At 39.8% G+C, this 27,134-nt stretch overlaps 1 protein-coding gene and 1 pseudogene across 2 annotated transcripts; one reads left to right on the top strand and one right to left on the bottom strand.

Moving 5' to 3' along the window:
• The first annotated feature begins 11,161 nt into the window (after window positions 1-11,161).
• On the top strand, window positions 11,162-14,204 carry LOC311297374 (C3a anaphylatoxin chemotactic receptor-like; annotated as a pseudogene). The gene is made up of 3 exons: window positions 11,162-11,402; window positions 11,485-11,736; window positions 13,275-14,204. The product of its transcript is annotated as a C3a anaphylatoxin chemotactic receptor-like (transcript).
• Window positions 14,205-16,542: 2,338 nt separating this feature from the next.
• lin37 (lin-37 DREAM MuvB core complex component) lies at window positions 16,543-27,060 on the bottom strand. The gene is made up of 10 exons (XM_084419095.1): window positions 26,967-27,060; window positions 26,278-26,349; window positions 26,108-26,174; window positions 21,632-21,682; window positions 21,462-21,491; window positions 20,356-20,441; window positions 19,729-19,886; window positions 18,257-18,388; window positions 16,962-17,035; window positions 16,543-16,849 (listed from the first exon to the last, which is right to left on the bottom strand). Exons 2-10 carry the CDS (start codon window positions 26,309-26,311, stop codon window positions 16,771-16,773), a joined length of 711 nt encoding a protein of 236 aa, XP_084275221.1. The 5' UTR covers window positions 26,312-26,349; window positions 26,967-27,060; the 3' UTR covers window positions 16,543-16,770.
• Window positions 27,061-27,134: the final 74 nt, after the last annotated feature.

The following is a 27,134-nucleotide window of genomic DNA, read 5'->3' as shown; positions in this document are numbered from 1 at the left end:
ATTGGCATAATGTTCCATAATAAAGGAGGAACATTATCAAAACAACATTTGAAAAATGTTTTGATGATATCATTCTGAACTATGTGACCTGTATCAAGAAATGTGTTAACAAGAGATGAGAAGCTGATAGACTTAGAAAGACTGCAAATTTCATAACAACATTTCAAAATATCCTGTGGCAATTCTACGAATTGCTAATGAAATATTTCAATAAACATTTAACATGCACACTTGTCTTTGTCTGCTTCTAGATATCAATGTTTCCTTTTTAGTCTGCTATTTTTGTTACTTTCAGATTACAGTTTTTCTTGATTGCTAACACACTATAACTGATTCAGTTGGCCCAGTTTCCCCAAACCATTACAGTTTTTTACAATCGCTATGACAGTTTTTTCAATACATTTAACAAGTTTCCTAAACTCTTAACGCACCTAAAACACACAATTGGCAAAACGGTTAATTTAATGCACAAAATCACACATTGTAAACTAAACTCCAAAACAAATTTTCAAAATACAATAATACACTAACACAATACACTATGTCTAACAAAACACTGCAAACATGTTTCAAAATCAAATAATTATTCAAAACACTAACACATGTTCTCTTCCAACAGGAACATTTAGTCAATCATAACACAATGACAAAAAAAAACACTATCATCTGCTGAAATTACAGAAACTGCATTATTTTATGTGTCAGGTCTGCCCTTATACAACAGACAGTATATTGTTTTGATCATAGATTGTGGTTTGCACTGCGTTTTTTTTTTTTTTTTTTTTGAAGTTGCTCTACATTTTTGTTTTGTTTGTAATATAAATGCATGCATTTTGTTGTTGTTGTTTTTTTTGCAGCAGAAATTCAATTCAACAAAATAAATGACCCTTCTTAGAGTAGCTTTATAGAATGTATGGTTTATGAAAAAAAGAAGACAGAGACAGAATTGCTGCAGTAACGGCTTTATTTGCAACAGGACATTTCTGCAAGATAACAAAAATATGCAATATAGCTGCCATTTACAGTATGACTGTATGTGACAATACAAAATGTACAAACAGAAAAAGCCATCTTCTAATCTGCCCGGTCTTTTGCATTTGTCCACGTTCTCATCCACATCACACCTGATATCTTCCCTGGCAAGGCATCTTGGGAAGAATCTTTTGGCTTGCCTTATCCTGGTAGTGTTCAGCTGTGATGTCTTGGTATGCAGCATCTTTTGCATACAGGAGGGACATTTGGTCCTGTGGACTATGGTCAAAAACCTTTCATCTCCAGGCTGAGAAAACTCCTCAATGGGGTTGAGGAAAGGGAAGTAAGGGGCAAGGAAAAGGGACATCATCCTCTGATGGGGGTCAAACCAGGCTGTGACTGCACGGGAATGGTGGAATGCCACATTGTCCCATATTTGCATAACTTCAATCAGCTGTTTCTCAGTAGCAATGGAATAAAATACAGGGGATATATTTGTGTTTCAATTCACAATATAAGCAGCTGTTCACCTTGACTTTAGCCTGTAAGGTTAGGTTTAGAACATGGTGTTATCTGTTCTGACATACAGTGTTAAAGCATTGGTAAATTTGGAAGTAAAAATCCATTGTTTTGGTCTTGTTTGAGCTTGTGTGTAAAAGAAGTTCAAGCATTTAAAATTTGTGTTAATTGTATGCATTTTGTGTTAAAGCAACAAGAAATGTGTTAATAGTATAGCTTACATAGACGGATGTAGTGCTAACTGTGTTAAGAGTTTTGGAAAATTGTTAAAAGTATTGAAAAATCTGTCATAACAATCGTAAAAAACTGTAATTCATTTCTAGAAACAAAGACACGTTTCTCAAACCATTTAACACATTTCACCTGTTTTCACACACATTCCAATTTTCTCAATGTTGTCTGCAAAACTCCTCTCAAAAATACATGAAAATACTCAAATTTTTGCAAAGGTTTAAGGTAGCAGTACTTTAGATGAGAGAACTTTCACTATTCTATGTACAGTAAATACTGTAGCCTATGTTTTTACACCCTCAAATTCGTAATTATCAAACTGATTTGTAGCCAAGTACTTTCTTACATTTAGTATTTTTACAGAACTGAGAGACGACTGCCTAGGGGAGAGAGAGAAAGTCATAGTCAAAAGACTAAGAAACTGTTATAATGGCAAATATGGTCATTATCAGTACTGCAATGCAATTTGGCAGATGATGCTGAATTTGTTTATTTTACTGTACTGTAATTGACAGTATACTGTATTGTATTGCAATTCCATGTTCATGTTCAGTTCTTTGGTATTTCAACTTTTCCTTTCTAGTGCTTTTCATCTGTACGATCTCTTTACAGTGTAATGAAAATAAACTTTTCTTTAAGCTTATTGTTGAATTTCACTGTATCTGCACCACTCTATGTTTGTTGTTTACTGTAATAGGCACTGAGCTGTAAAATGATACCTGATTTTTGTGAGTGTTTTGAATTGATCTCACCAGTGTTTAAGTCAATGTTGTAGTGTTTGTGTTTTTGAGAGCTTGTGTGTCATTTCTGAAGGCAAAGGTAGATTTTTCAGCAAGATTTAATGGTTTTGAGTGGAGAGCTTCATTTTGGCCTGAAAATAGGAAGAATGCGGAATTGGGTAAGAAGTTATGGTTTTGTGTTTAGAGTTTCGAGAAAAGGAGGCATAACGTCAAGAAATGTGTTTAAGCAATTGGAAAAAACTGTAATCACTGAAACATAATTGTATGATTCATTTCACACTGGCACTGTTATTCAAAACAACTTACAGTATATAAATGTTTATCAGTTCATGTATTTGAATTGAAGTCTAGCACCATGCTCTGTGTTTGAGCTTCAGGAGCATGCTGTGGTGCAGGAAAGGTTTTGTTGTACATGCCCACTTCACACTGTGATGCTAAATAAAGCTGTAATCATTTCATCAAGTCTGATGATAGCCACTATCAGTAACATCCAATCAGAATGTAGGGGGATGTACATTTGCTGTCTGGTATAAAGCCAACAATCTGTCAGCAAGACTGAGAAGATACCAAGATCAAGACTCGGCTTGTCCCAGTGCATTAACGGCTCAAAAATGGGTAAGAACTGAATATGTGTATTATTCATATGACATGTTTTTTTAAACACCTCTCAATAGTAAATGCAAAACTGTTTAAGAGACAGTCAATACAGATAGAGTGCCGGCTAAAACCAATCAGATCATCAATAAGTATACTGTGTCATATAATAATATATGATATTAAATAATATTTAAAAAGTATTTTAAGAAATTAGTCTTTAGTCTGTATGAAAATGTATCCCATGAATATATTTGCCTCACAGTTTAAAAATTACACTTAGAGTGTTGTTGAATGTACAAAATATATAATGTTCTGTTACATTTTTAGCATTTACAAAAGGGGCATTTTATTCTTCAAATGAATAAAACTGGACAAGAAATAAATAAATAATAAATAAATAAGAACAAACATTAGATTACAGATTATGAAGGTATTAAATACATTGTTGGTGCCAGCAGCATTTGTCCAAACAATATATTCAAAATGTAACCTGTAACTGCTGGATTAACAGCATTTTAGTTTAGTTTAGTTGTATTATTAGTCTTCTTTCTTAAATATATTTGCATTCTGAATTGTGACTGATCTTCTTTATTGCATCTAACTGTGGTGGTTACAAAAGTAGGCTATATAAGCATTTGTAAATAAATAAGTAAATAGTAGTAAATATGTTATATGTAAGATATATGGATGACAAGAGAATTTATTCCTTAATTGTGTTTATTCCGTTGATTAATGTTCCCTGCTCAATCGTTCTATGATTTGATTGCTTTCACCTTTTGGGAGTGTTCGCCTGCTTGGGGAGGGGGCGGGGCGCGCGCGCGCTGCTCAAACAATACAGACTCTGATAAGTGAAGCAGCAGCAGCTCCGTGTCCTGTGTTAATATATACATATATCTCCCCTCATCAGGCGGTGAGGGTACTACATTTTGGAGGCCCCGCTGGGATCTGATGTTCGATGGAGTGACTCCCTGACCGTTAGAGCCCATTTTGCAACATCGTCCCGTTCTTAGTGACCAAGATGAGCAGCAGTGTGAGATATTCCGGATGAGTGGTGGTAAAGACTGATTGAGCAGTGTGTGCACAGTTGTCACAAGGTCAAGTCAGTAAGGTAAACACCCTCAAAAGCCTGTCTACACCGCAGAAAAAAAAAAAAAAAAAAAAAAATGCATGAGCTTAAACGTCTTCAGGATGAAATTAGTGAGCAAATATGCATGCTATCATGTGAAAAGCTGGCAAAACTCAGTGTCTCTCTTCACCTAATACGAGAGGAGGAGACAAATGTGACTCGTTTGTCCCTTTTGGGCGGCCTTAACCATCTTCTGAGACCAGAGCTAGATGAGTTAGAGGATGGCGGAATGGCTGAACTTCTGACCATTAATGACAATCTGAGTCAGCTCATGGGAATCACAGTTAATGAGTCTGACCCAGGGGCCGAGGGAGAGAAAAATAAACCTGGAGAGGTCCATACAGTCCAAAGAGAAATACCAGAAAGTGGAAGAAGTGCAGCTGAGTTGGTTTCTGCCATGCACATTAGTCCTACCACAGTACAAAATGCAAGAAACAGACAGACATATGTAAGCCATGGCCCAGTTTATTCTCCGTACACATCACAGAGACAAATTAACTCAGCCTGGCACAAAGACTTCAAAATTTCTGGTCTAATAGGAGATCCATGACAGAAGGATCGTCTCTAATTTTCCGGTCTGGCAAGGCAGATAGAAAGCGGACTCAATAAGGGCTATTCAGAACAGGAAATAATAGATTCTGTCATCAGAGCTATCACACCAGGGCTTCAGCTGCGGAGCTATCTGGAGGGAAAGGCAGGGCTGACTCTCCCCATGCTGAGACGCATACTTCGATCTCATTATCAGGAGAAAAATGCTACTGAGCTATATAAGCAACTCACCACCGAAGCTCAGCGCAGTAGAGAAACGCCACAAAGCTTCCTAATACCAGCCCTTGATCTTAGACAGAAAATTCTGTTTGCTTCTCAGGAGGATGATTCAGGCTTAAAATTTGATCCTGCTTTAGTCCAGAATATGTTTTTGCACACAGTCTTGACCAGATTGCAAAATGATCGCGTCCAAAGTGACCTTCAAACATGCCTCTCAGATCCCACTGTTCCAGACGAGGTGTTGCTGGAAAAACTCAATATCGCTTGCTCGAATGAATCTGAAAGACAAAACAAACGAAAATCTGAAAAAAGTGGTACTGTTCATGCTGTGCAGCTAAGCGAGCCTGTCCCTGAACAAAAAGTCCAGCCCAAACCATCTAAGCTCGATTTAATGTCGCAACTGAAAAGCCTGAGTGATGATATCATGCAGATTAAAGAAACAATGCAACAACCATTATCTTTTCCTCAGCAGTGTTTTTCAGTCTATAATAAGGAACCAACAGCAGCAGTGTCCCCACAGCATCAGCTCTCATCTCAGGGTTCCCGACAGACATCAGGATGGACAGTCCAAGAGCATCAGACCTGGAAACCGGATACAGCTACATGTTCACAGCAGGCAGGTCCATACATGCCTCCACACCAGTTCTCACAAAGTCAGAAACAGGTGAGGGAACAGAACATAATGCTTACACCTGCAAACCCAGCTCAGTGTCCACCTGTTCCACAAGAACACTATCTCCAGTCAAGCCAGCATTATACAGTACCAGAGACTCACCACGGACAGCCATATGTGTATCCTTCTCCTCCGCAGCATCCCATGTCCATCAATTATGCAACTCATCCTTCAAGTTTTGCAACATCACAGCATTATCCCCAGCAGTATATGGTGCCACCACAACAGCACCCTTATCAGTTCCGCCAGCCCCGTCCGTCACGGGCCAGACAATGTTTCCATTGCCAGCAGCGTAAAGCAGAGGAACCTTGCACCCATTGTTACCACTGTGGCAGCAGTGAGCACTTCTCAGCTGGCTGTAGGAGCAAAGGCACCAGGCCTCAGCCAGGAGCTCCGTTAAACCGGAGCGGGTTGCCCCCACGGGACAGGGTGTGATCCGAGCAGTAGAGAAGTCCCAAAAACATGACAGACGTAGCATTAGCCACCAGAGACCGCTTGAGTTCCAGTCCCTTGATAGTATTGTAACAGCCCCTTGTCAAGTTAACCAGCATTCTGCAGTCACGTCTATAGTGGGCAAACAGTGTCTTGTGACCTGTTACTTGCAGGGGCAAAAGACAGAAGCATTATGGGACACCGGCTCTCAAGTATGCATTATCGATGAGCAGTGGAAAGCCAGATACGCACCGGAAGTGACACTTAGAAACATTTCAGAGGCAACGGAAGCACCAGATAGTCTGCGTCTGGTGGCAGCCAATGGAACGAACATGCCATACAGCGGATGGGTGGAGATTACCTTTAAACTAGCATCCCCTGTAATGAATGTGAAACAGCTACTCATTCCTGTGCTTGTCTTGAAGGACCAAGAATTGTCCAGACCTATCATCGGGTATAACGTGATAGAACAAATAATGAGACGGAGTGAAACAAATGGATCTCATGATGTGACTAATGTATGTTTGTACAGAACTGTCAGGAAGGCTTTCCCTAGCATAAAGAAAAATAGAGTAAATACCTTCATCAATCTGGTGACTGCAGAGGGCCTCAGCGAGTACACAGTAAGAACCACGAAGGAGCCTGTGAACATATTGAAGCACACTGTTATGCAGATTCAGTGCCAAGTTAAAGTGCCTCATGTGAAGCGAGATAGTGTGCTGCTGTTTGAACCACATGTCAACCCACCATATCCTGATGGCCTTGAACTTTTTGATACCCTCCTCACTCTGAAAAGGGGTGGTCGCCCGGTGATTACAATCAGTGTGCAGAAAGGAACAGACCATGACATCACACTCAGCGGCCGAACAGAGCTAGGAACATTGCAGCCGGTTAAGTCTGTCTTACCAACGGCAAACCCACCATGTGCAGCCACAGCCTCTGTTGTCCAGGTTCCACCAGAATCAACTAGTGGAGATGGCAACCAGGATTCATGGGACCCTCCAGTTGATGTGAGCCATTTAACTCTGCCCCAACAACATCAAGTGAAGCAGATGTTGCGTGAGAAATGTCATGCCTTCTCAAAGTCAGATGATGATATTGGCTGTGTTCCAGGTTTACAACTGAGCATTGATTTAAACGATAACACTCCTGTTGCCCGCACATACACATCAGTCCCTAAACCATTATACCAAGAAATGAAAGACTACTTACACGATCTGATTGCTCAAGGATGGGTGACCAAGTCTCATTCCCCTTACTCGTCCCCAATTGTCTGCGTTCGAAAGAAAGATGGCAGTCTCAGGCTGTGTATTGACTATAGGGGCCTGAACAGCAAAACAATCCCTGATCGCCAGCCAATACCCAGGGTGCAGGATATCCTCGATGGCTTGGGGGGCAATGCATGGTTCTCTCTACTGGACCAGGGAAAAGCATACCACCAAGGGTTCATGTCCCCAGAGAGCAGGTATCTGACTGGATTCACCACACCATGGGGCCTCTACGAATGGATCCGTATCCCCTTCAGCCTTATGAATGCGCCTGCAGCATTCCAACGGTTTATGGAGGAATGCCTGAAAGGATTGAGAGATAAAATTTGCATACCCTATTTAGATGACATCCTGGTCTTCACTGAGTCCTTCGACGATCAGGTGGAAGCGTTACGGAGAGTGCTTAAAAGGTTGCAATCCCATGGAGTCAAGTTAAAACCTAAAAAATGTGAGCTCTTTAGGAAGGAGGTGCGTTACCTGGGAAGAATTGTCTCAGCTGAAGGCAGTAGTATGGATCCCGCGGACACAGTCGCTGTAACGGCACTTAAGGAAAAGAAACCGAGCACAGTAGGAGAGCTGCGCAAGATTCTTGGCCTGCTCAGCTATTATCGCCAATACCTCAAAGACTTCTCCCGGATTGCCAGTCCCCTCTATGATCTGCTAAAAGCTAACACTGATGGTGAGCCACAGAGGAAAGGAAAGCACAACATAAGAAATAACAAACGGAATCATGTGGTACCATCAACATAGGCGCCGATACCGTGGGTGCTCCGGGGCTCGAGCACCCACGGAAAATACCGAGCACCCACGGAAAATACCGAGCACCCACGTGTGCCAAACTGCCAGTTACATTCATTTAAAATTAAACATTGCAGTTGGTGCTATGTGAAGCGTCTGTCACACTGTGATTGGTTATGTCGCACGTTCCTCCTGAAGAATTAACCGCAATGGTGAGTCAACAAATATATTTTTTACTGTGTGGACTTGTGTGACCGAGTCCTGCACGGGTTCAGGTGACCCACAAATTTTGCTCAAACGGGTGCGGGTTGGGTCGGACACGGGGGAAACACGGGTCTAAACACGGGCTTAAAACAATCACGTGCAAACGTTAAACATATAACTTATGCACATTTTTAGGAACACATCTACAAAAATATGCCTGTATTTCAAGTTAATAAAATAATTTAAAATCCACATCAGTTTATTTGTGCCCACGCGACACGCCCTCCCAGGAGTCTCTATACCTACTTTCACTTTTAAAAAGTCATCATAACCGCGCGCGCGATCTGCTTGCAGTCGTCGAGATGGATGCTGAGGAGGTGAAGAAAAGAATAGCTAGTGGAGATGGTAAAGTTGTCGACAAAACTGAAGAAAACAATGTTGTGAAAGGCTTGCTGCATGCATTTTCGGATAGCCGCAAATGTGGAACTTCATCGCTGAGGAAGCACGCAGATAACTGTTACTGTGGTAACAAACCAAGCCGTTCTAGTATTTGTCAAATTTAACACTGTTCAGTATGTGTGGTGTGCAGGGCGTGTTTGAACCCAACATTGTCAGATGTAGGCTAGACGAAATTGCGTGGCAGATATAGTATTGTAGCCGCGTCTGTTCGACTGGTAAAATGTTAGCAAGGCTACTCAGTTTTGTGGTAATGTTAGCCATGTTCTTCATGTAGCCTACCGGATGAAGTTGTCATTGTGTTAATGGTTGTGTGATAACTTCTGTATGATCTGGCAATAAACAATAAAAAATTTGTAAGTGTGTCTATAATGTGATAGTATAAACTGATTTTATTTCGGGTCGGGTCGCGGATTTAAATTAGTGCTGCTGTCGGTAAACGGGTCGGATGCAGTTTTAAGAACTGCGGGTTTACAAAATCGGACCCGTGCAGGACTCTGTTGTGTGACATTGATTCTTAATTTCCCACGAAGCTGATCGCGGTTACGTGTCAGTTAAACTTTTCATCTCCAATCCTGTCTGTATTTGTGAGAAGTGGCGCTGTCCTGAGTTGAAAGATAGCCTACTTTACGGCTTTATTATCAAGTAAATAGGTGTGCGTGTTCGTGTCGGCCGCTGTCCATTTCCTAAGGTTCTGAAATGCAAACATTTTTTGACTAGGCTACTTTCTTTTTTCTTTTTTTTTTAAAGGGCGTGCGCCCATGAGCACCCACGCAGGAAAACATAAATCGGCGCCTATGACCATCAAGTAAATCGATTGAGTGGACAGAACACCATCAGGAGGTACTTGAGAAATTGATTGATTGCCTGGTTCAGCCTCCAGTTCTAGGGTTTCCAGACTTCTCCCAACCATTCATACTCCATACGGACGCATCCAACCAAGGTTTAGGAGCAATTTTATATCAGAATGAGAAGGGAAAGCTGAGAGTAATTGCCTATGGCTCCCGAACGTTGACAGCAGCAGAGAAAAATTACCACCTGCACAGTGGGAAATTGGAATTTTTAGCTCTGAAATGGGCTGTAACAGAAAAATTCAGAGACTATCTGTATTATGCACCAACCTTTACAGTGTTTAGCGACAACAACCCATTGACCTATGTCCTGACCTCGGCAAAGTTAAACGCCACCGGGTGTAGATGGGTATCAGAGTTCGCAGACTTCCACTTTACCATACGCTACCGTCCCGGTAGAGAAAACATAGATGCAGACTCACTCTCCAGGATGCCAGTCGACCTGGAAACGACAATGAGAGAATGTACTGAGGAGTTCTCATCTGACTGTGTGGGAGCAGTAGTACAAGCAGTGGAGATTCAGCGTGATCCAGATGTGTCCCTTGCTGTGGCCTTTCAGAGTGCTCCAGTATGTGTGGAGGAAGATGATGGACTCCTCAAACCCCTGTCAAAAGAAGAAATTAGACAAGCACAAAAGGATGACAAGGACATTGGAGTAATCATTGAACACTTACAAGCAGGATCCAGGCCTCCTCAGCAGTGGTGGTCGGTCAACTCACAATCAAAAGTTCTCCTAAGAGAATGGGATAAACTGAAACTGGATGAACATGGCATTCTGTTCCGCCAAACATCTCACAGGACACAGCTGGTACTACCAACTCAGTTCAAAACAACTGTTCTAAGAGAACTGCATAATGAGATGGGTCATCAGGGTCTCGACCGCACCACAAGCCTCATCAGGGATCGATTCTTCTGGCCCTACATGCAGAAAGACATTGAGGACTATGTCCTGAGAACCTGCTCCTGCATCAAACAAAAAAAAGCCATGCCGTGAGACAAGAGCGCCCCTTAAAAGTATCAAAACGACCCAACCTTTCGAATTAGTATCCATTGACTTTCTTCATTTAGATAAATGCAAGGGGGGCTATGAATATATTTTGGTTATTGTTGATCACTTCACCCGATTTGCACAGGCCTATGCCACCACCTCAAAATCAGCAAAAACAGTGGCTGACCGATTATTCAATGATTTCGCCCTCAAGTTTGGGTTTCCGTCCAGAATTCACCACTACCAAGGAGGGGAATTTGAAAATCAGCTGCTCACCCAACTCAAAAAGTATAGTGGTGTCGCCGGCTCAAGGACCACCCCCTACCACCCCCAAGGAAATGGGCAGGTGGAAAGATTTAACCGGACATTACTGCAGATTCTGAAAACCCTGACTGAAAGACAAAAGTCGAATTGGAAGGATGCACTCAACAAATTAATATTTTCCTACAACTGTACTCGATGTGACGTGACTGGCTTTTCCCCTTTCCATCTGCTGTTCGGACGTTTGCCAAGGCTGCCCATCGACGCTCTTTTCGGACTCAACACCGACAACAACTCTCAAAGTTACAGTGAGTACATGGAACGATGGACGAAAGGGATGCAAGAAGCTTGTGAGATAGCGAGAGAACAGGCAACCAAGTGTGCTGAAAGGAACAAAAGGAATTACGACCAAAAAGTGAGGTGCACAGACCTGTTACCAGGAAGCAGGGTCCTCGTGAAAAACTTGACTCCAAGAGGTGGGACTGGGAAACTGCGGAATTACTGGGAGGATGAAGTTCACGTTGTCACACGCCAGGTGGCAGATGATGCACCAATCTACGAAGTAAAACCTGAGCAGAGTAAAGGTAGATCAAGAGTTTTACATCGCAATCTTCTTCTTTCCTGTGACCATCTACCTCTTAACATCACACCACCACAAAGTGTCAAACCAAAGCAAGGACATCAACCAAGGAAAAGCAGAACTCAGCCCACCAGAGAGAGAGAAAGTGAGCCAGAGTGTGATGATGAAAGTGAAGAGGATGAGTACTACTTCAGAGTGGAGCCTTATGAGAAAAGATCACAAGAAAGCAGGGATATCCAAGGAAACAGGGATCCGTTACCACAATCCGTACCTTGTAAGCCGCTTTCTAGCTTTCCAGTGTCAGAACCATGCCCACAGTCACCTTCGGTCAAGTCAGAAATAAATCTTCAAGAGCCAGAAAACGAACCAGCTGTGGACCTAATGGAACGAGACTTACCTGTTGACGAAACAACTGTAGCGCTTGAGTCCAGGTACAGGACCTCAGAGAAGGACAACGAGCACCAATTCACCAGGAGGAAGCGACGGCCACCCAAAAAGTTTACATATGACAATTTTGGGGTCCCATCATGCTACAATGTGCAAATGGTGGGAAATAACCACTTCCCACACTATGCCTCTAGTGGAATGACTGCTGCGACACCCTGGTTAGCAGCGCCACTTTGTTACCCCCAGCCCTCATATATGTGCTATTAACTCTGAAATGCACTACCACATGAAACCCCCACGTCACTAGTTACAGTATGGTCTGTGTTGAAGGTGAAGTACCGCTATACACCACACTAGCCAGAGACTGTTTATTGCCCATAGTGTGAAATTATTGGAAAAAAAGAGCAAACAGAAAAACAATGGACTGTTACCAAATATTACGAAAATGGACTGTTGTGCGGTCTTGAAACTGTGGACACTTTGAGTCACTTTGAGACTTTCTTGTTGACTCTTTTTGAATATTTTTTTCTTGCTTTAAGGACTTTCTGCCATTTTTGCCGGGGCAAATTAATGGACTGTTTTTTCCTCCCTAAAAGAGACTCTGTGGTTTTAAAAGAACTTTCTTTTTTGACACTAAACCATGGGACTTTTACGAACGAAGTGCCTCTGGACTATTAAGTAATATGGACTCTTGTATGGTCAAATGATTGCTTGTGAAAAAAAAAAGAATGTTGTGCAAGAAAATGTTGGTAACAGTGTTCTGAAATCTGATGTTACGTAAAACAACTGCTGGGTGGAGTTAAATATTGTAAATTGAGCATTGCTGTAGCCTAACTGATTACTTAATGATGTCGGGACGACATCTTATTTTGAGGGGGAGAGTGTGGTGGTTACAAAAGTAGGCTATATAAGCATTTGTAAATAAATAAGTAAATAGTAGTAAATATGTTATATGTAAGATATATGGATGACAAGAGAATTTATTCCTTAAATGTGTTTATTCCGTTGATTAATGTTCCCTGCTCAATCGTTCTATGATTTGATTGCTTTCACCTTTTGGGAGTGTTCGCCTGCTTGGGGAGGGGGCGGGGCGCGTGCGCGCTGCTCAAACAATACAGACTGATAAGTGAAGCAGCAGCAGCTCCATGTCCTGTGTTAATATATACATATATCTCCCCTCATCAGGCGGTGAGGGTACTACATAACCACCTTTACACAGCAAAAAAAATAAAATAAAAAATAATATATATATACAGACTCCTCATACATAAGACAAAAAATGTCTTTAATCAGACAGCAGAAATCATGTGAAGTACTGTAGTTTGTTAAATATCTTTGTCAGTTTATCAAAAAATATTTTTTTTCATTTTAAATCACATTTTATTTAACACAAAATTGCATTTTTGTGCGTGAAACTGCATGGAAAAATGATGTTGCACATGAAATGTGTTTCAGAAATGTGTTTCTCTCATTTGTTGTGTAGAAGCAACAAGTTTTGGACCTGAAAACTTGACCAGAGGCTCAACAAATTATACCACTATCCAGCCTTATGACCTGATAATTTTTTATATATGCATTTACACTGTCACCTTTATAGTGGGTTTCATTGGAAACGGGCTTGTCATATTTCTGACTGGCTGCAGAATGAAGACGACAGTCAACTCTATTTGGTTTCTCAACTTGGCGATTGCAGACTTTATCTTCATATCATCCGTAGTAGGCCTAATCATTTCTTTTTGTACATCAAAAATCAACATTTATGTACGTTCTCTCCATGAAGATATCACTAAATCAGTTTGCTAGCGTTTTTTTCCTCGTAGTTGTCAGTCTGGACCGATGCCTGTGCACATGGATGGTTGTTTGGGCTCAAAATAAACGAACTGTACTTAGAGCCAGGATCATCTGCATGATCGTGTGGGTTTCATCCATCAGCTGCTGCATCCCTTTCTTCATCGTGAATGTTCCTTTAACGTTTCTGGTCACATATACATTTTTAGTGGGCTTTCTCATCCCCTTCATGATCATTGCATCTTTACACGTTGCTATTGGAGTACGAATCAAACGCCTCAAAATGGGGAAGCAGCTCAGGTCGTACAGGGTCATTATGGCTGTTGTGCTGACTTTTTTCCTATGCTTTTTTCCATACTATGTTTGCATTTTTTGTTTAATAACTGAAGTAAATAATAACTGGTGGGACAGTGATGAAGAAGTTCTTCTGAAAGCAACGATATTTAGTTTCTATCTGGTTTTTCTAAACAGCTGTTTAAACCCAATTCTCTATGTGTTCATGTGTGATGAGTATAAGAAGAAGCTTAAACAGTCTCTACTGCTGGTGCTGGAGACGGCATTTGCTGAAGAACATCTGGACTTTAGGAAGGCAGAACGACGAGCAGGACAAGACAAACCCCTTTGAATTATTGGATATGTAGAAAAACTTTTCACAGTCTCTAAATGATTGTTACCACCATAACTATATGAATATCACAACCACTGAAGAAGTCCTTATCTATCAACTTATCATCTTTTAACAAACAGCAATTTCAAAATTCATGTTTGTGGAACGACTGTTTAATTTGTGTTGTAGAACCAAATGGGGAAAGTATTTCCTAATGATTAATGGATTATATATGTTTTTGAAACTTTTTATAAATCCAAATATGCAACAGCTAATTTTGTTAAGCTGATTTATGTTTGAACTTTATTCTAAATATAACATCAAAAATACATACATTTGATTGTAATTTCCTTTAGGAATTTTATAAACTCACAGTATCTTAGTAAGGACTTTACCAGCTCACAAGGTGCGTGGAAGCAGACATTAGGCTTGTTTGAGATTAAGCCTATTGTGTGCAGACATGCCGCAGCCTGACCCGCCGTCGAATAAGCTTTACCCACCAGCGCTAATGCTACTGTGTTGCCAGCTTCCTTTGTAGCTTAGGCCGTCACGTCATTGGCACTGGCAGCACCAATCAAGATCGGACTAGTTGCACATGCTTCCAGAGGCGTAGTCTCTCGGGAGGGAACAACTCAGGCCTTTTCGGGTCATAACTGTGGTCCTGGTCTTTTTCGTATCTTGGCTTCAGTCGTTTGTTTTTTTACTTTTATATAGCATTTGCAGCTGAAAATAAGTGGCTTGAAAGTGTTTCAAGGCTATTTTTAATAACTGCAGCAATAGCTGAACACCTGATTATGTTGAAAAGCTGTCTGAACCCCATCCTATATACACTCACCTAAAGGATTATTAGGAACACCTGTTCAATTTCTCATTAATGCAATTATCTAATCAACCAATCACATGGCAGTTGCTTCAATGCATTTAGGGGTGTGGTCCTGGTCAAGACAATCTCCTGAACTCCAAACTGAATGTCAGAATGGGAAAGAAAGGTGATTTAAGCAATTTTGAGCGTGGCATGGTTGTTGGTGCCAGACGGGCCGGTCTGAGTATTTCACAATCTGCTCAGTAACTGGGATTTTCACGCACAACCATTTCTAGGGTTTACAAAGAATGGTGTGAAAAGGGAAAAACATCCAGTATGCGGCAGTCCTGTGGGCGAAAATGCCTTGTTGATGCATTTGTGAAGCCACAACACGCACAACCTTGAGGCGGATGGGCTACAACAGCAGAAGACCCCACCGGGTACCACTCATCTCCACTACAAATAGGAAAAAGAGGCTACAATTTGCACGAGCTCACCACAATTGGACTAGTTGAAGACTGGAAAAATGTTGCCTGGTCTGATGAGTCTCAATTTCTGTTGAGACATTCAGATGGTAGAGTCAGAATTTGGCGTAAACAGAATGAGAACATGGATCCATCATGCCTTGATACCACTGTGCAGGCTGGTGGTGGTGGTGTAATGGTGTGGGGGATGTTTTCTTGGCACACTTTAGGCCCCTTAGTGCCAATTGGGCATTGTTTAAATGCCACGGCCTACCTGAGCAGTGTTTCTGACCATGTCCATCCCTTTATGACCACCATGTACCCATCCTCTGATGGCTACTTCCAGCAGGATAATGCACCATGTCACAAAGCTTGAATCATTTCAAATTGGTTTCTTGAACATGACAATGAGTTCACTGTACTAAAATGGCCCCCACAGTCACCAGATCTCAACCCAATAGAGCATCTTTGGGATGTGGTGGAACGGGAGCTTCGTGCCCTGGATGTGCATCCCACAAATCTCCATCAACTGCAAGATGCTATCCAATCAATATGGGCCAACATTTCTAAAGAATGCTTTCAGCACCTTGTTGAATTAATGCCACGTAGAATTAAGGCAGTTCTGAAGACGAAAGGGGGTCAAACACAGTATTAGTATGGTGTTCCTAATAATCCTTTAGGTGAGTGTATGTTCATGTCTGAGGAATACAAGCAAAAGCATAAACAGTGTCTGCTGCTGGAGACGGCATACACTGAAGAGCATCTGAACTTCAGGGTCAAAAAGCAGACAAAAGGCAGCCGCACCTCCACACCTAACAGATGCCAGGACACACAAGACTTTTCACTTCTATGTACCTTTAGCAATTTTATTCCCTTTATTCTGAATAAAAGCATGTAAAAAAGCTTTGAATGGGACTCTGGTATTAAAAATACTGCATACATGTTTCCCATTGGGTGTGCAGTCTCATTAATGTGCTATCTCAGGATATTACGCATGCAAATAGGTGATAGACAAACACTGAGCATTGAAATAGCTAAGGGTCAAGAACGGTCATAAAGAATTCATTCAATTTATTCAATAAACATCAAATTCACTTTCAGAACTGTAGATTTATTTGAAACCCATGTGATTTTTTTTTGTATTTAAAGAAAAAAAAAATGACTAAATCATTTACTCACATATTTTATGCTAAAGTTCAGCTCTCAATTCAACATTTTGGTTACAACTATTTCACTCTCATTGAAGGCTTCCTGCCTGGACATTTTTGTTTAATTCCTTTAACAGATTTTCTTCAGATACACTAGGGATGCATGTGAACTAACGTTCATACATTTCCTTAAGGATTTTTATGCTCTCGCTGTATCTCAGCTGGTTCTTGCTAGAGGCCTCCTTCCACCTAAAACACACAAGAAACAAATGATAAAGAACATACGCATTATTTCATTTGTAAATACCCATCCCCCATAAAAGAAAAGAAGTGGAAATGAATGAATGATGAGAAGTTATACTTTTGTCTAATTTTCTTCCAGCGTTTGATGTGACTGAAGATAAGAGGTGAGGTGCCTGCTGCAGTGTCTATGGACTGAAAAAGAAAAAGATCTTGCAAATACCAAAATCACAAATGGATATGGCCACATGAAGCACACAATTTAGCAACATTACAGTATTGCAAACTTTAAATAGGACCTGGTATGCCCTTATACAAAGTCGTGATTCAGTACATTCAGTACAATCTGTATCTTTTATTTAGAATACATACAAATGTCATGTGTGTCTTTTAGTTTAAATGATTTAAAGCGTCATTTTTGAATAGTGCCCGTGCGAACGTGCTCTACTACATAAGAACGAGCCTATGATTGAATCTGGAAATAAAGCAAAATAACTGAGAAAAATTTGAATTAGTCCTCAGGTGCCATGTCCATAATTTATAGCAAAACATCTAGCGTTAATTCGATCTCAAACAGATTCATTAAAAGTAGTTATTACTCCACCACCTGTGTGACATCATTAACCAACGTGGTTGAACGACCAATTTGCAACAATACGGTTTCGGGAAACAGTTGTGACTTGCTAGTTGATTTCTTCAACGATGCATCGTACTATGGTAGTTAAGCAGCGAGTTGCATCGTTGTACGGGAAACTAGGGCTGGGACAATATATCGATGCATCGTGATTCGTGAATCGATTCCAACTTTATTCCCGAATGCATCGCGAATCGATTCTGAGCTTAGTTTTTAACAGCAGATGGCGCTCTAGGATAGTTTTTAACCGCACGCTCAAATGCTCACGTCACGCCCCCTTACCATAACCATAAGTTTCACCACACTACTAACGCAACTCAACCAGGCCTCAACCGCATTATTTTGCATATGCCTTGGGTGGGAATTATTTAACTGAGGAATCTCAAGACTACAACTGAGGTGTTTCAGGGAGTTCAGAATATAGAGAATAACTCCCTTTGGAGTGACTTTGTGCTTTATGACTTTGCAGAATTTCTTCATGCTCAAACAGCAACATTACACACTAAAGACACCTGAAAATGTAAAAAAGCATAATAGGTCCTCTTTAAATTATGAATTCCGTCATTAACGTGATGAATAACCAATCAATTCAGTGTGCAAACAAGTTTACTTATCACATTCCTAACAAAGATTGGTAAAGGGTAAAGCAGAAGTGTTTGACGGCAACTTTATAGTCTGTCATTTAACAGTTCCTGTCAAAAGGATTGTTTGAATGCAGATCCTCAAAGAAAGATAAGCGTTTCCTGTACACCATGTACGGCACAACAGTTGCTATTGCCCACCTGGCTCTCTGTTGGTTTCTCTACAGGTGGAATTCTGAGATTAACAGGTTCACCAGCTGAACCTACTGGACAGGAAACAGGCGGAGGAAGCCTGTACAGGTTCTGTCCTTTGCCATTCAGCATGTCAGTCATCTGAAAGAATAACAATCAAAGAGCAGTTTCCCTCAATTGTGATGCTTGTTGTGGCGTGAAGCCAAGGACAATCCTTAGTGGTGAAAGGAAGCCAGGGAAATGCAATGGAAAAAGATTAATTTATTTCTCCACTGGGTAATTGAACTCAGAAGGGAGAGTCAAGCCAGATGTTGCAGGATTATTAACAACAAACTTTGAACTTCACAACTAAAAATGTAACTGAATATTTATCCAAGATATTATACTGCAGTGGGCCAAGACATGTTTCTACTTCTTCTTTTGCTCCAAAAACAAACTTGAATTAGAGAAGAACGAGGTGAAGGTCAAGTTAAATACAACAAGCAGTCTGACATGATTTTCAAATATACTGATTTTGTAAAATCAATTATAAATGCTTTTACAGGGATGCCCTTGCAAAGAAAGTCTATAGTGCAACAATAACCCGAATAAACACTAAAATAACCATATGTAAGGGTGCTTGATAACTATCCGTTTACATCAGGGGTCCTTTACCTGACTTTTCCGAGTCATTAGACTCTATGAGAATTAAACAAATAAATAATTTTAAGAGATCACTCTCACATAGTTTCTAGTCAAAGAAATACTGTTTAACAAAAAATGTATCTTGACTGGAGACATTTTAATGACTATTTTTGGTCTTTAAATGAAATGTTTGGAAATTTCCCGTGTCTTGGATCGTGGCGTGGGAACTTTTTTGCAAGGAACTTCATTGCCAGAATTATGTAAACAAATGTTCATCCACCAAGAAAAATAGTCCCACTTCAAAAAGACGATTTAGACAAACATTTTAAACCTACACATTTTTAGTGCTCTAATAAAAATATGACCTTCACAATTCATGATTTCCCCAGTAATTACATTAATGTAGGCATGATTTTGTTTGTCATTTTCAGTGGCAAATAGTAATGCCAGAGAGAGTTTAGCTTGTTTTTAACTTGGAATACGCCCATCTTCAAAGTACAGTCATAGACCAAAATACAATGGTGTAGAGATGCGCGGTTGGCGGTTACAGCCGCGGACTCATGACGTGACGAAAAATAATATTTTAATTAAATTCGGGCGGGTGGCGGGCGGTTGAACCAATCAAATGAAAAATATATGTATACACAAATCAACGGATGGCGGGCGGGTGCGGTTTTGAAAATTGGTCAAAAACGTTGGTGCGGCTGGATGGCGGACGGATGATGATTTTTGTGATGCGGTTGCGGATGAAATAATAGCCCATCCGCGCATCTCTACAATGGTGTTATTTTGAGTAGTTCAATGATCTGAAAAGGATTTGTATTTAAAATAATTGCGAAGTGAATGCTGGGTGTGACCTCGTCCTCCCCGGAGCTGTGAGGGGGGCTGGGCGCAGTTCTCTCTCGCATAGAGGGGTTGTTTCTCATCCATGCCCGACAAATGGGATACAGCGGCGTGGTAGTGCTGAACTGAGCCAAGTCCACACTGCGGTCAAATAACTTGATAATATACGCATCTGATGGAGAAGATGAGATGTGGAGCACATAAGAAAACAGGAAATGGGTCTTGTGAAATTAAGATAAAAAAAACCCATCCAAATGAAATTAAATTCTCTAGAAATCCCTCAAGCCACCACAGAATGTTCTCTGATATATAAATAAACCCAACAGCGCTTATCAGAAATGATAAAACATGTTATTTATCTGAAAGATGCAAAGTTACCAATATACATTAATATCATTAATTTCAAATTGACCTGAATTCATCCTATCTCATCATTTGCTCTTTCCCTTATTTTGTTACTTTGACTAAATATAGATACACACAATTATAAAATAAAGATAAGTGAGCAGCTGCCTGCAACAACAGCTAGTAGATCAGGCAAAATTACTTGCCAATGTGAAAACAAAATGCCCTAGTTTGGCTGTTGCTGAGTATTCATTTCCAAAAATGAGAGCAATAGACAAAGCTGATCTATCAATTACTTTGTTTGTGCTGGTTGGTTTCTGCCAGACCATCATCCATCTCTTTACGCTTCTTCCTTCTGTGTTGTGGGAATCGTGATGATGGTCTGTGAATGAAAAAAAGAGGCTCTTACAGGAAACTCTACCAAACCATTTAGGAATGAATACTGTTTTTTAAGTATTACTATTGTAAATATTTACAAAGCACCCTCAAATGCTGAAGAGCTTTAAGTGGTTAACAGTAACACGCAGCTGGTAGTAAGGCTAGGCGACATATATTGATTGATATATTGCAATGATTTTGCTGCCGATAGAAAATTAAAGGGTTTGTTCACACAGAAATGAAAAATTGTCATCAATCACTCTCACTGTCATGTCGTTCCAAATCCGCAAGACTTTCGTTCATCGTCAAAACACTAGATATGACAAAAAAGATATTTTAATGAAATCTAAAAGATTTTTGTCCCTCCACTGACATTCTACGCAACTACCATATTGTAGCTTCAAAAAGTTCATTATGAGATTATAAAACTAGTTCATATGAATCGAGTGATTTAGACAAAAAAAAATGTAAGAGACTCAATTGCTTTATATGATGAACAGATTGAATTTAGGCTTTTATTCACATATAAACATTGATCAGCAAACATAAACAGAAGCTCAAATGCACTTGCTTGACATGCGAGAACAAACCTCAATGGTTCTTGGCTGAATCTCAAACATGCTGCGTAACACATGAGAATTAACCTCATTGGTTCTTGCTGAATCTCAAACATGCTGCGTAACCTCATTGGTTCTCGCACGTCAAGCAAGCATGCTTAAGCTTCCATTTAATATAACTGATGTGTGCATTGATGCATATATACGTAAATAAAAGCCTAAATTCAATCTGTTCATCATATAAAGTGATGTCTCTTCAGAAAATTTGTAATAAACTGCTCAATTCATATGGACTAGTTTTTCCGATCTCTTTATGATTAACTTTTAAAAAAAAGTGGTAGTTGCATAGACTGTCAGTGGAGGGACAGAAATCGCTCAGATTTCATTAAAAAATAACTTAATTTGTGTTTCAAAAATGAACGAAAGGGTTTACGGATTTAAAATACAAGCCAGAAGATTTTCCTTGCCTTTTCCCTGCAGAAGAAGGTGACAAATCCCTGCAAAAAAAAGAAAAGCATTCCATGCTTTATTATATGCATTACATATGACTGTTAAATTAATCTTAAACATTTACATATTTCTAGCTGGGAGAAGACTGTGTTTATAGCAGTAACATAAACATCCTGTATGTGCATACTTGCTCAAAGAGTCTGCCACCATTTTTCCAGAATCCTCTTCATTCTGCTCTCTATGCAGGAAAAGTAAAGAAAAAGCACAGCGGATTATACAGATGCCAATTTCCCCAAAACAACTGCTCCTTAATTTCTGAAAGCCCTTTTCTTGCCAATATTTACTCAGACAAAATGAGCTTTTCCTGAATAATTTATCTGAATAGTAATTTGTAAGGTTCTCAGGGAACAAATTAAAGCATTAGTGCTGATGACCATTAATGTGACTTTCCACGAAAACATGCTAAGATGTGAGCACTTCCGTGAGCACTTAACCTCATCAAAAAATAAATAAATAAATAAATAAATAAATTATATATATATATATATACAATGCCTGAACTTCGTATTTTGAGCACTTCTTGCATTGTTTTTGCCTCTTCACGATGGCTTAATTTAGTCCTAATTTGTAAGTCACTTTGGACAAAAGAGGGTATTTCCAGAATATAATTATAGCATGGATGGTAATTATTCAGACATCTGAAATACAAATGGATTGTAACAAAGAAATTAATCAATAGTATACTAAGTACTTTTTTGAGCTCAGTCACAGTGGAAAAACATAACCTCTGAAACAACATAATTGGTAATTATGTTCAGAGAATCTAGACTCCCTAAATCACTTACAGTCACATTTAGCAGATTAGAGCTGGCCGTTTACATTTTTTACGACAATATAAACAATCAAGAAGCTGAGATTTACTCTATAGCATACACGGATGAGTTAAAACATTATGACCAGTCCCAATTGAAGCGAATATCTTTGATCATCTCCTAACAAGGCCACATATTAAAGCCTAGGTAGATTAGATGATAAGCAAACAATCACGTTGGATGCAGGAGAAATGGGCAGGAATAAAGATCTTTGACTTTGACAAGGGCTAAGTTGTTATGGCAGGGCGATTGGGTCAGAGTATCTCTGAAACAGCAAGGCTTGTGGATTGCTCTCAGACAGCAGTGGTGAGAATTTACAAACAGTGTCTGAGGAGAGACAAACCACAAACCGGCGACAGGGTGTTGGGCGCCCAAGGCTCATTGATGCACGAGGGCAATGAAGGCTATCCCGTCTGGTCTGAGCCAACACAACCCTCTACGGACATAATGAAGCTTGAGTCGCCATTAGCTAGTACATTTTTTATTTTACTCCCCAGACTTTTCACATGAATTACATGAACCAATCAGAGTGCCCATGATGACCCCTGTCCACTGTGGAAAGCGCCTACAATGGGCATGTGAACGTAGGAACTGGACCTTGGAGCAGTGGAAGGAGGTCACCTTGACCGATGAATCCTGTTTTCTCTTACATCACGTTGACAGCCGTGTATTCGAATTTTGAAACCGTCAAACCGCCTCCCTATTTTACCGGGGTATACGGTATTACCGTGACTAATTAAAAATTATGACATAATGGGCTCAGACGGCGTCACCAAATCGGGCAAAAAAACAACAACAAAAAAATCAAGCCCAACCCCTGCACGTTGTGTCTGAGTCAGGCCGACGGCATTAACTGTTATTATGAGCCGGAGCCCACCATTATTCAACATAATATCTGTGTGCGTGCAACAAGCAAGAAGTGCCTTTGTAATCCGGTGACGCGTGTCCATTGATTTTTATTAATAAAACTTTTCTGCAAAGATGGAAGTTGACGATCACCATCTCTGTAGTGAACGCGCCTATAGAGAGAAATGCACATCATTACACAATCAGAGAGTGGCCTTTTTCTTTTCGTTTTGAATTGTTTCGTTGAAAGAAATTGACGATCGGCATCTCCGTAGCGAACGCTATAGAGAGAAATGCACATCATGGATTACAGAGAGTAGGCTAGTCTATTATTTTCGTTTTGAATGGTTTCGTTTACTGAAATTGATGATCGCATCTCCGTATGAACGCGCCTAGAGAGAAATGCACATCGTGGATTACTTAGCCTAATCAGTGAGTAGCCTATTTCTTTCGTTTTGAATTGTTTCGTTTAAAGAAATTGACGATCGCCATCTCTGTAGTGAACGCTATAGAGAGAAATGCACACCATTGATTAATCAGACTATATTTCTTTTCGTTTTGAATTGTTTTGTTTAATGAAATTGACGATCGCATCTCCGTATGAACGAGAGAAATGCACATCATGGATTACTTAGCCTAATCAGTGAGTTGCCTATTTCTTTCGTTTTTAATTGTTTCGTTTAAGGAAATTTCAAGCTTTATTTATTTGTCATGTCTGTGAGGCATAGCCTTTTTTATGAGATTTCAATGCAAGTGACAGCGGCATGCCCATCATGTCATGATTATATTAAATCCAGGCAATTGGTTGATGAAAATTGTATACAAATTTAGATACAATTTATACAAAACGAAATTCGTTTTAAAGAGGCCTTTTACAAAACTAAATTTATTGAAGTGGTCAAATCTTCTGACTCCCGATGCATCCCATCTTATTTGTGCTGTTCACTTTTGTTTTCATAATCAACAAAGATGGAAAAAATAACATTATAATATTTTAACAAATACGAAACTTAATGCGCTTATGTATCCTGGCAGCAGTGAGTGGGCGGTTGTTTCGGAGATGCGACGTTAGAGGTATTTACATCTCTCGCGGTCACCTTTTTATTGCACAATTTACAAATTGCCTCATCAGTATTTACCGCCTCTCCCTTCTCATTCGGTTGGAACCAGAAATATTGCCAAACTGAAACCACACATAAGCATTTTTAGGCAATAAATAAATTATATATATTATAGGCTATATCAGTGCCGGTAATGACGGTATTGAAACTGATACCGGTGCTATTTTAAGATCCCGCGGTATCCGATATTACCGTAATACCGCCCAACCCTAGTGATTATGCTATTAAGTATTGCTAGACATTCTGGATAACTGACAGTTTTCAAAAGTAGACTCATCACTAATGAGCTTTAATTGCCTAAGGTCCATTTGCAGCTTCGTTGTTACAGCCTGAAGCTTTCAATGCTCAAGGCACATTAAAGCCACACTAAGTAGAATTTGTGTTTTTGTCAAACAGCGACCCCTAGAGTCGCTGTGGAGTACTTGCACTGTCGTAAATATATTAGCCTATATTATAAAGTTTTTACATGATTGCAGCTAAATCACAAGTAAATAGGCTATAGTCTAGGCCTACTGTACAATTTAATTTCTGTTGTTTTTACTGGAATGTAAACATTACAAAATGCCAGATAACATCAATTAAGTTAAATGTACGTTGCATTATTTCATAACATTGGCCGTTATGATGTTTAGACATTAGACATGATTATTGCAATTTATCATAATAGTTTGCAAATTATGCTCGTTCATACTATTTACAACCTCTACTTTAGGCTTATTTATGTCCTGATAATTATGTGAGATATTGAAAACTGTTCTCATGATAATCGCATAAATTATGTCAACAGCGTCATCTGATATCCCTCAGGACTACGTGATAAATACACCTCACAACACCTGAGTTCAGCTGGCAAACTAATTTGTGAGGCATAGCTATCTGATTTATCAAAACGATTCCATTTACACCTGGTCACATAAATGTATTTTTGCGAAACGGATTTAAATCCGATCTTCAATTCTCGCGCTATATGCAGATTGAATGGAGTGCACGTCACCGAAAGCAACAGATATGAGCTGCATTTCATAGATCATCAGCTAAAATTTCAAAATCAAAGACCGCAATAGCCTAAGAGAGAGCAGTAAGCCTGGTAAGATCATTTCGTTTCTTTACTTTTAATGATGAAGATTGTGTGTTAAGCGTCTGCGACTTACTTTCACTTTGATTTGCGATAGTTTGCACGTTGGCTTGATGCAGTTGCTCATCTGCGGTGATGCGTGTTCCAGCGCGTCGTCATATCTGGATATAACATATAGCCTATAACACGCTCTCACACGTTTTTTTGTATTTTTTTATTTTTTTGTATTTTTGGGAGGAATACAATTTGGTTTCTTTCAACAACCATATGCATTTACACTTGTCCAGTTTCGTCTGGAATGCGTCTCAGATCTCCTCCTGAAGTGGTTTGAGGGATCGGATTCAAATCCGTCTCGAATGCATTTCGGAGGGCATTTACACCTGGACTTTTCACGATCGGATAGCTATCAGATCTGAGAAAACGCATTAAGTGGCATAAACAGCCCCCATGACAAAAACATACGCAGGAAAGCCGAAAACAAACACTGGTTGACCGCTCACGTCCAAATTTGACGAAATGGTGGGGGAAGTGACGTATGCCGTAAAGCAGTCAAATTTTGTAGTTCTTTTTGTGCTCTGGTTACTACCCGAACCCTGAAGTTACATAGTGCCAGTAAAAACGATACAGACCCTGTCAGGCTATGGCAGACGTGTCATTCAACCTATTGTAAGTCGATGTACCATCACAAGGGTCTTGGAAATATATTATGAAGGTTGAAAAGTTCCATGTTGTTGCTTTAATGCACTAACCTCTCACTGTCACTCCTCTCAACCAGACCTTGCAATACTGCATCAAGGCGGTTTCGAGCCCCAGCATCTGCAAAAGAACCATTTTACCACATAAATTAAATCATTTTTTTCAGGGACACACCACATACTAAAACAGAAATGTAACAAGAAACTCTTGTTTGCAACCTCACCTGTTTTTTCAGTCTTGATTTTACAGTGAAGCATTGTGACAGAGTGATCCTCACACAACAGGGATTCTTTACCTGTAATATCATTCAGATGATGATTTAGTGATTTGGTACTTACTTATGACTAATATAATTGAAATGGGTTCAATAAAATGACAATGAAATTAATATAAAATCAAGTGGATGCGGTCCAATTTGATATGCTATATTGAGAGCATATAAAAAATATGAGGCATCTACATATGGGTATATAAAAAATGTCCCAATCATTGGGGCATTTTTGGCACTTTGATGCCCCAAACCCTAGTTAATTTCAGACCCTTCTTTTTTTCATCTGCAATTATTTCAATTATTATTACAATTATTTTAAACAATTATATTTGTATGCATGTATGTATACATATATTTTACATTTTTTCGGTAAATCAATAGAAAAGTCTGAAAAAGGAAAATCACAGGGGTCATGAAAAACAAGAAAAAAAAACAGTAACGTTACTATTTTGCTAATCAGCTAACTTACAATGATATAAACAGCTGTCGTTAGCGAGCTAGAAAACCACTTAAATCCCTGATTAACGGCATTTAAACTCTTCACCGACTTCACAAATGCCTTAACAAAAACATAATACAGTAAATAATATAACTTGGGAAGATAGAAATACTTTATAAACACCAAACAACACGTCATTCACCTTTCAATCCTTAGCAGAGAGACTGACGACGAGACGCTTCTGTCACAATCCGACTTTCCTCTTCCGCGCGCAATGAGATTCCCGGCTCGTCATTGGCTGCAGCGGACGCGAGTGCATCGCTCTTATTGGTTCAAATGGCTGTCGATCACAAAATACTAAACGTGATTG

This window comes from Rutilus rutilus, assembly GCF_951802725.1.
Source record: "Rutilus rutilus genome assembly, chromosome: 9".
In the NCBI taxonomy this organism is placed as follows: Eukaryota; Metazoa; Chordata; class Actinopteri; order Cypriniformes; family Leuciscidae; genus Rutilus; species Rutilus rutilus.
The sequence above is the reverse complement of the archived record's forward strand: the minus strand, read 5'-3'. Positions and strand labels throughout refer to the sequence as shown.

Bases quoted from the DNA above. Each gene is read 5' to 3' on its own strand.
- lin37 (XM_084419095.1), bottom strand. From the start codon at position 26,311: ATGCTTCACTGTAAAATCAAGACTGAAAAAACAG. The intron at 17,036-18,256 runs GTGGGCAATAGC...TTTCTTTTTCAG, and splicing joins AGAAACCAACAGAGAGCCAG to TCCATAGACACTGCAGCAGG. The intron at 16,850-16,961 runs GTATAACTTCTC...TGTGTGTTTTAG, and splicing joins TGGAAGAAAATTAGACAAAA to GTGGAAGGAGGCCTCTAGCA.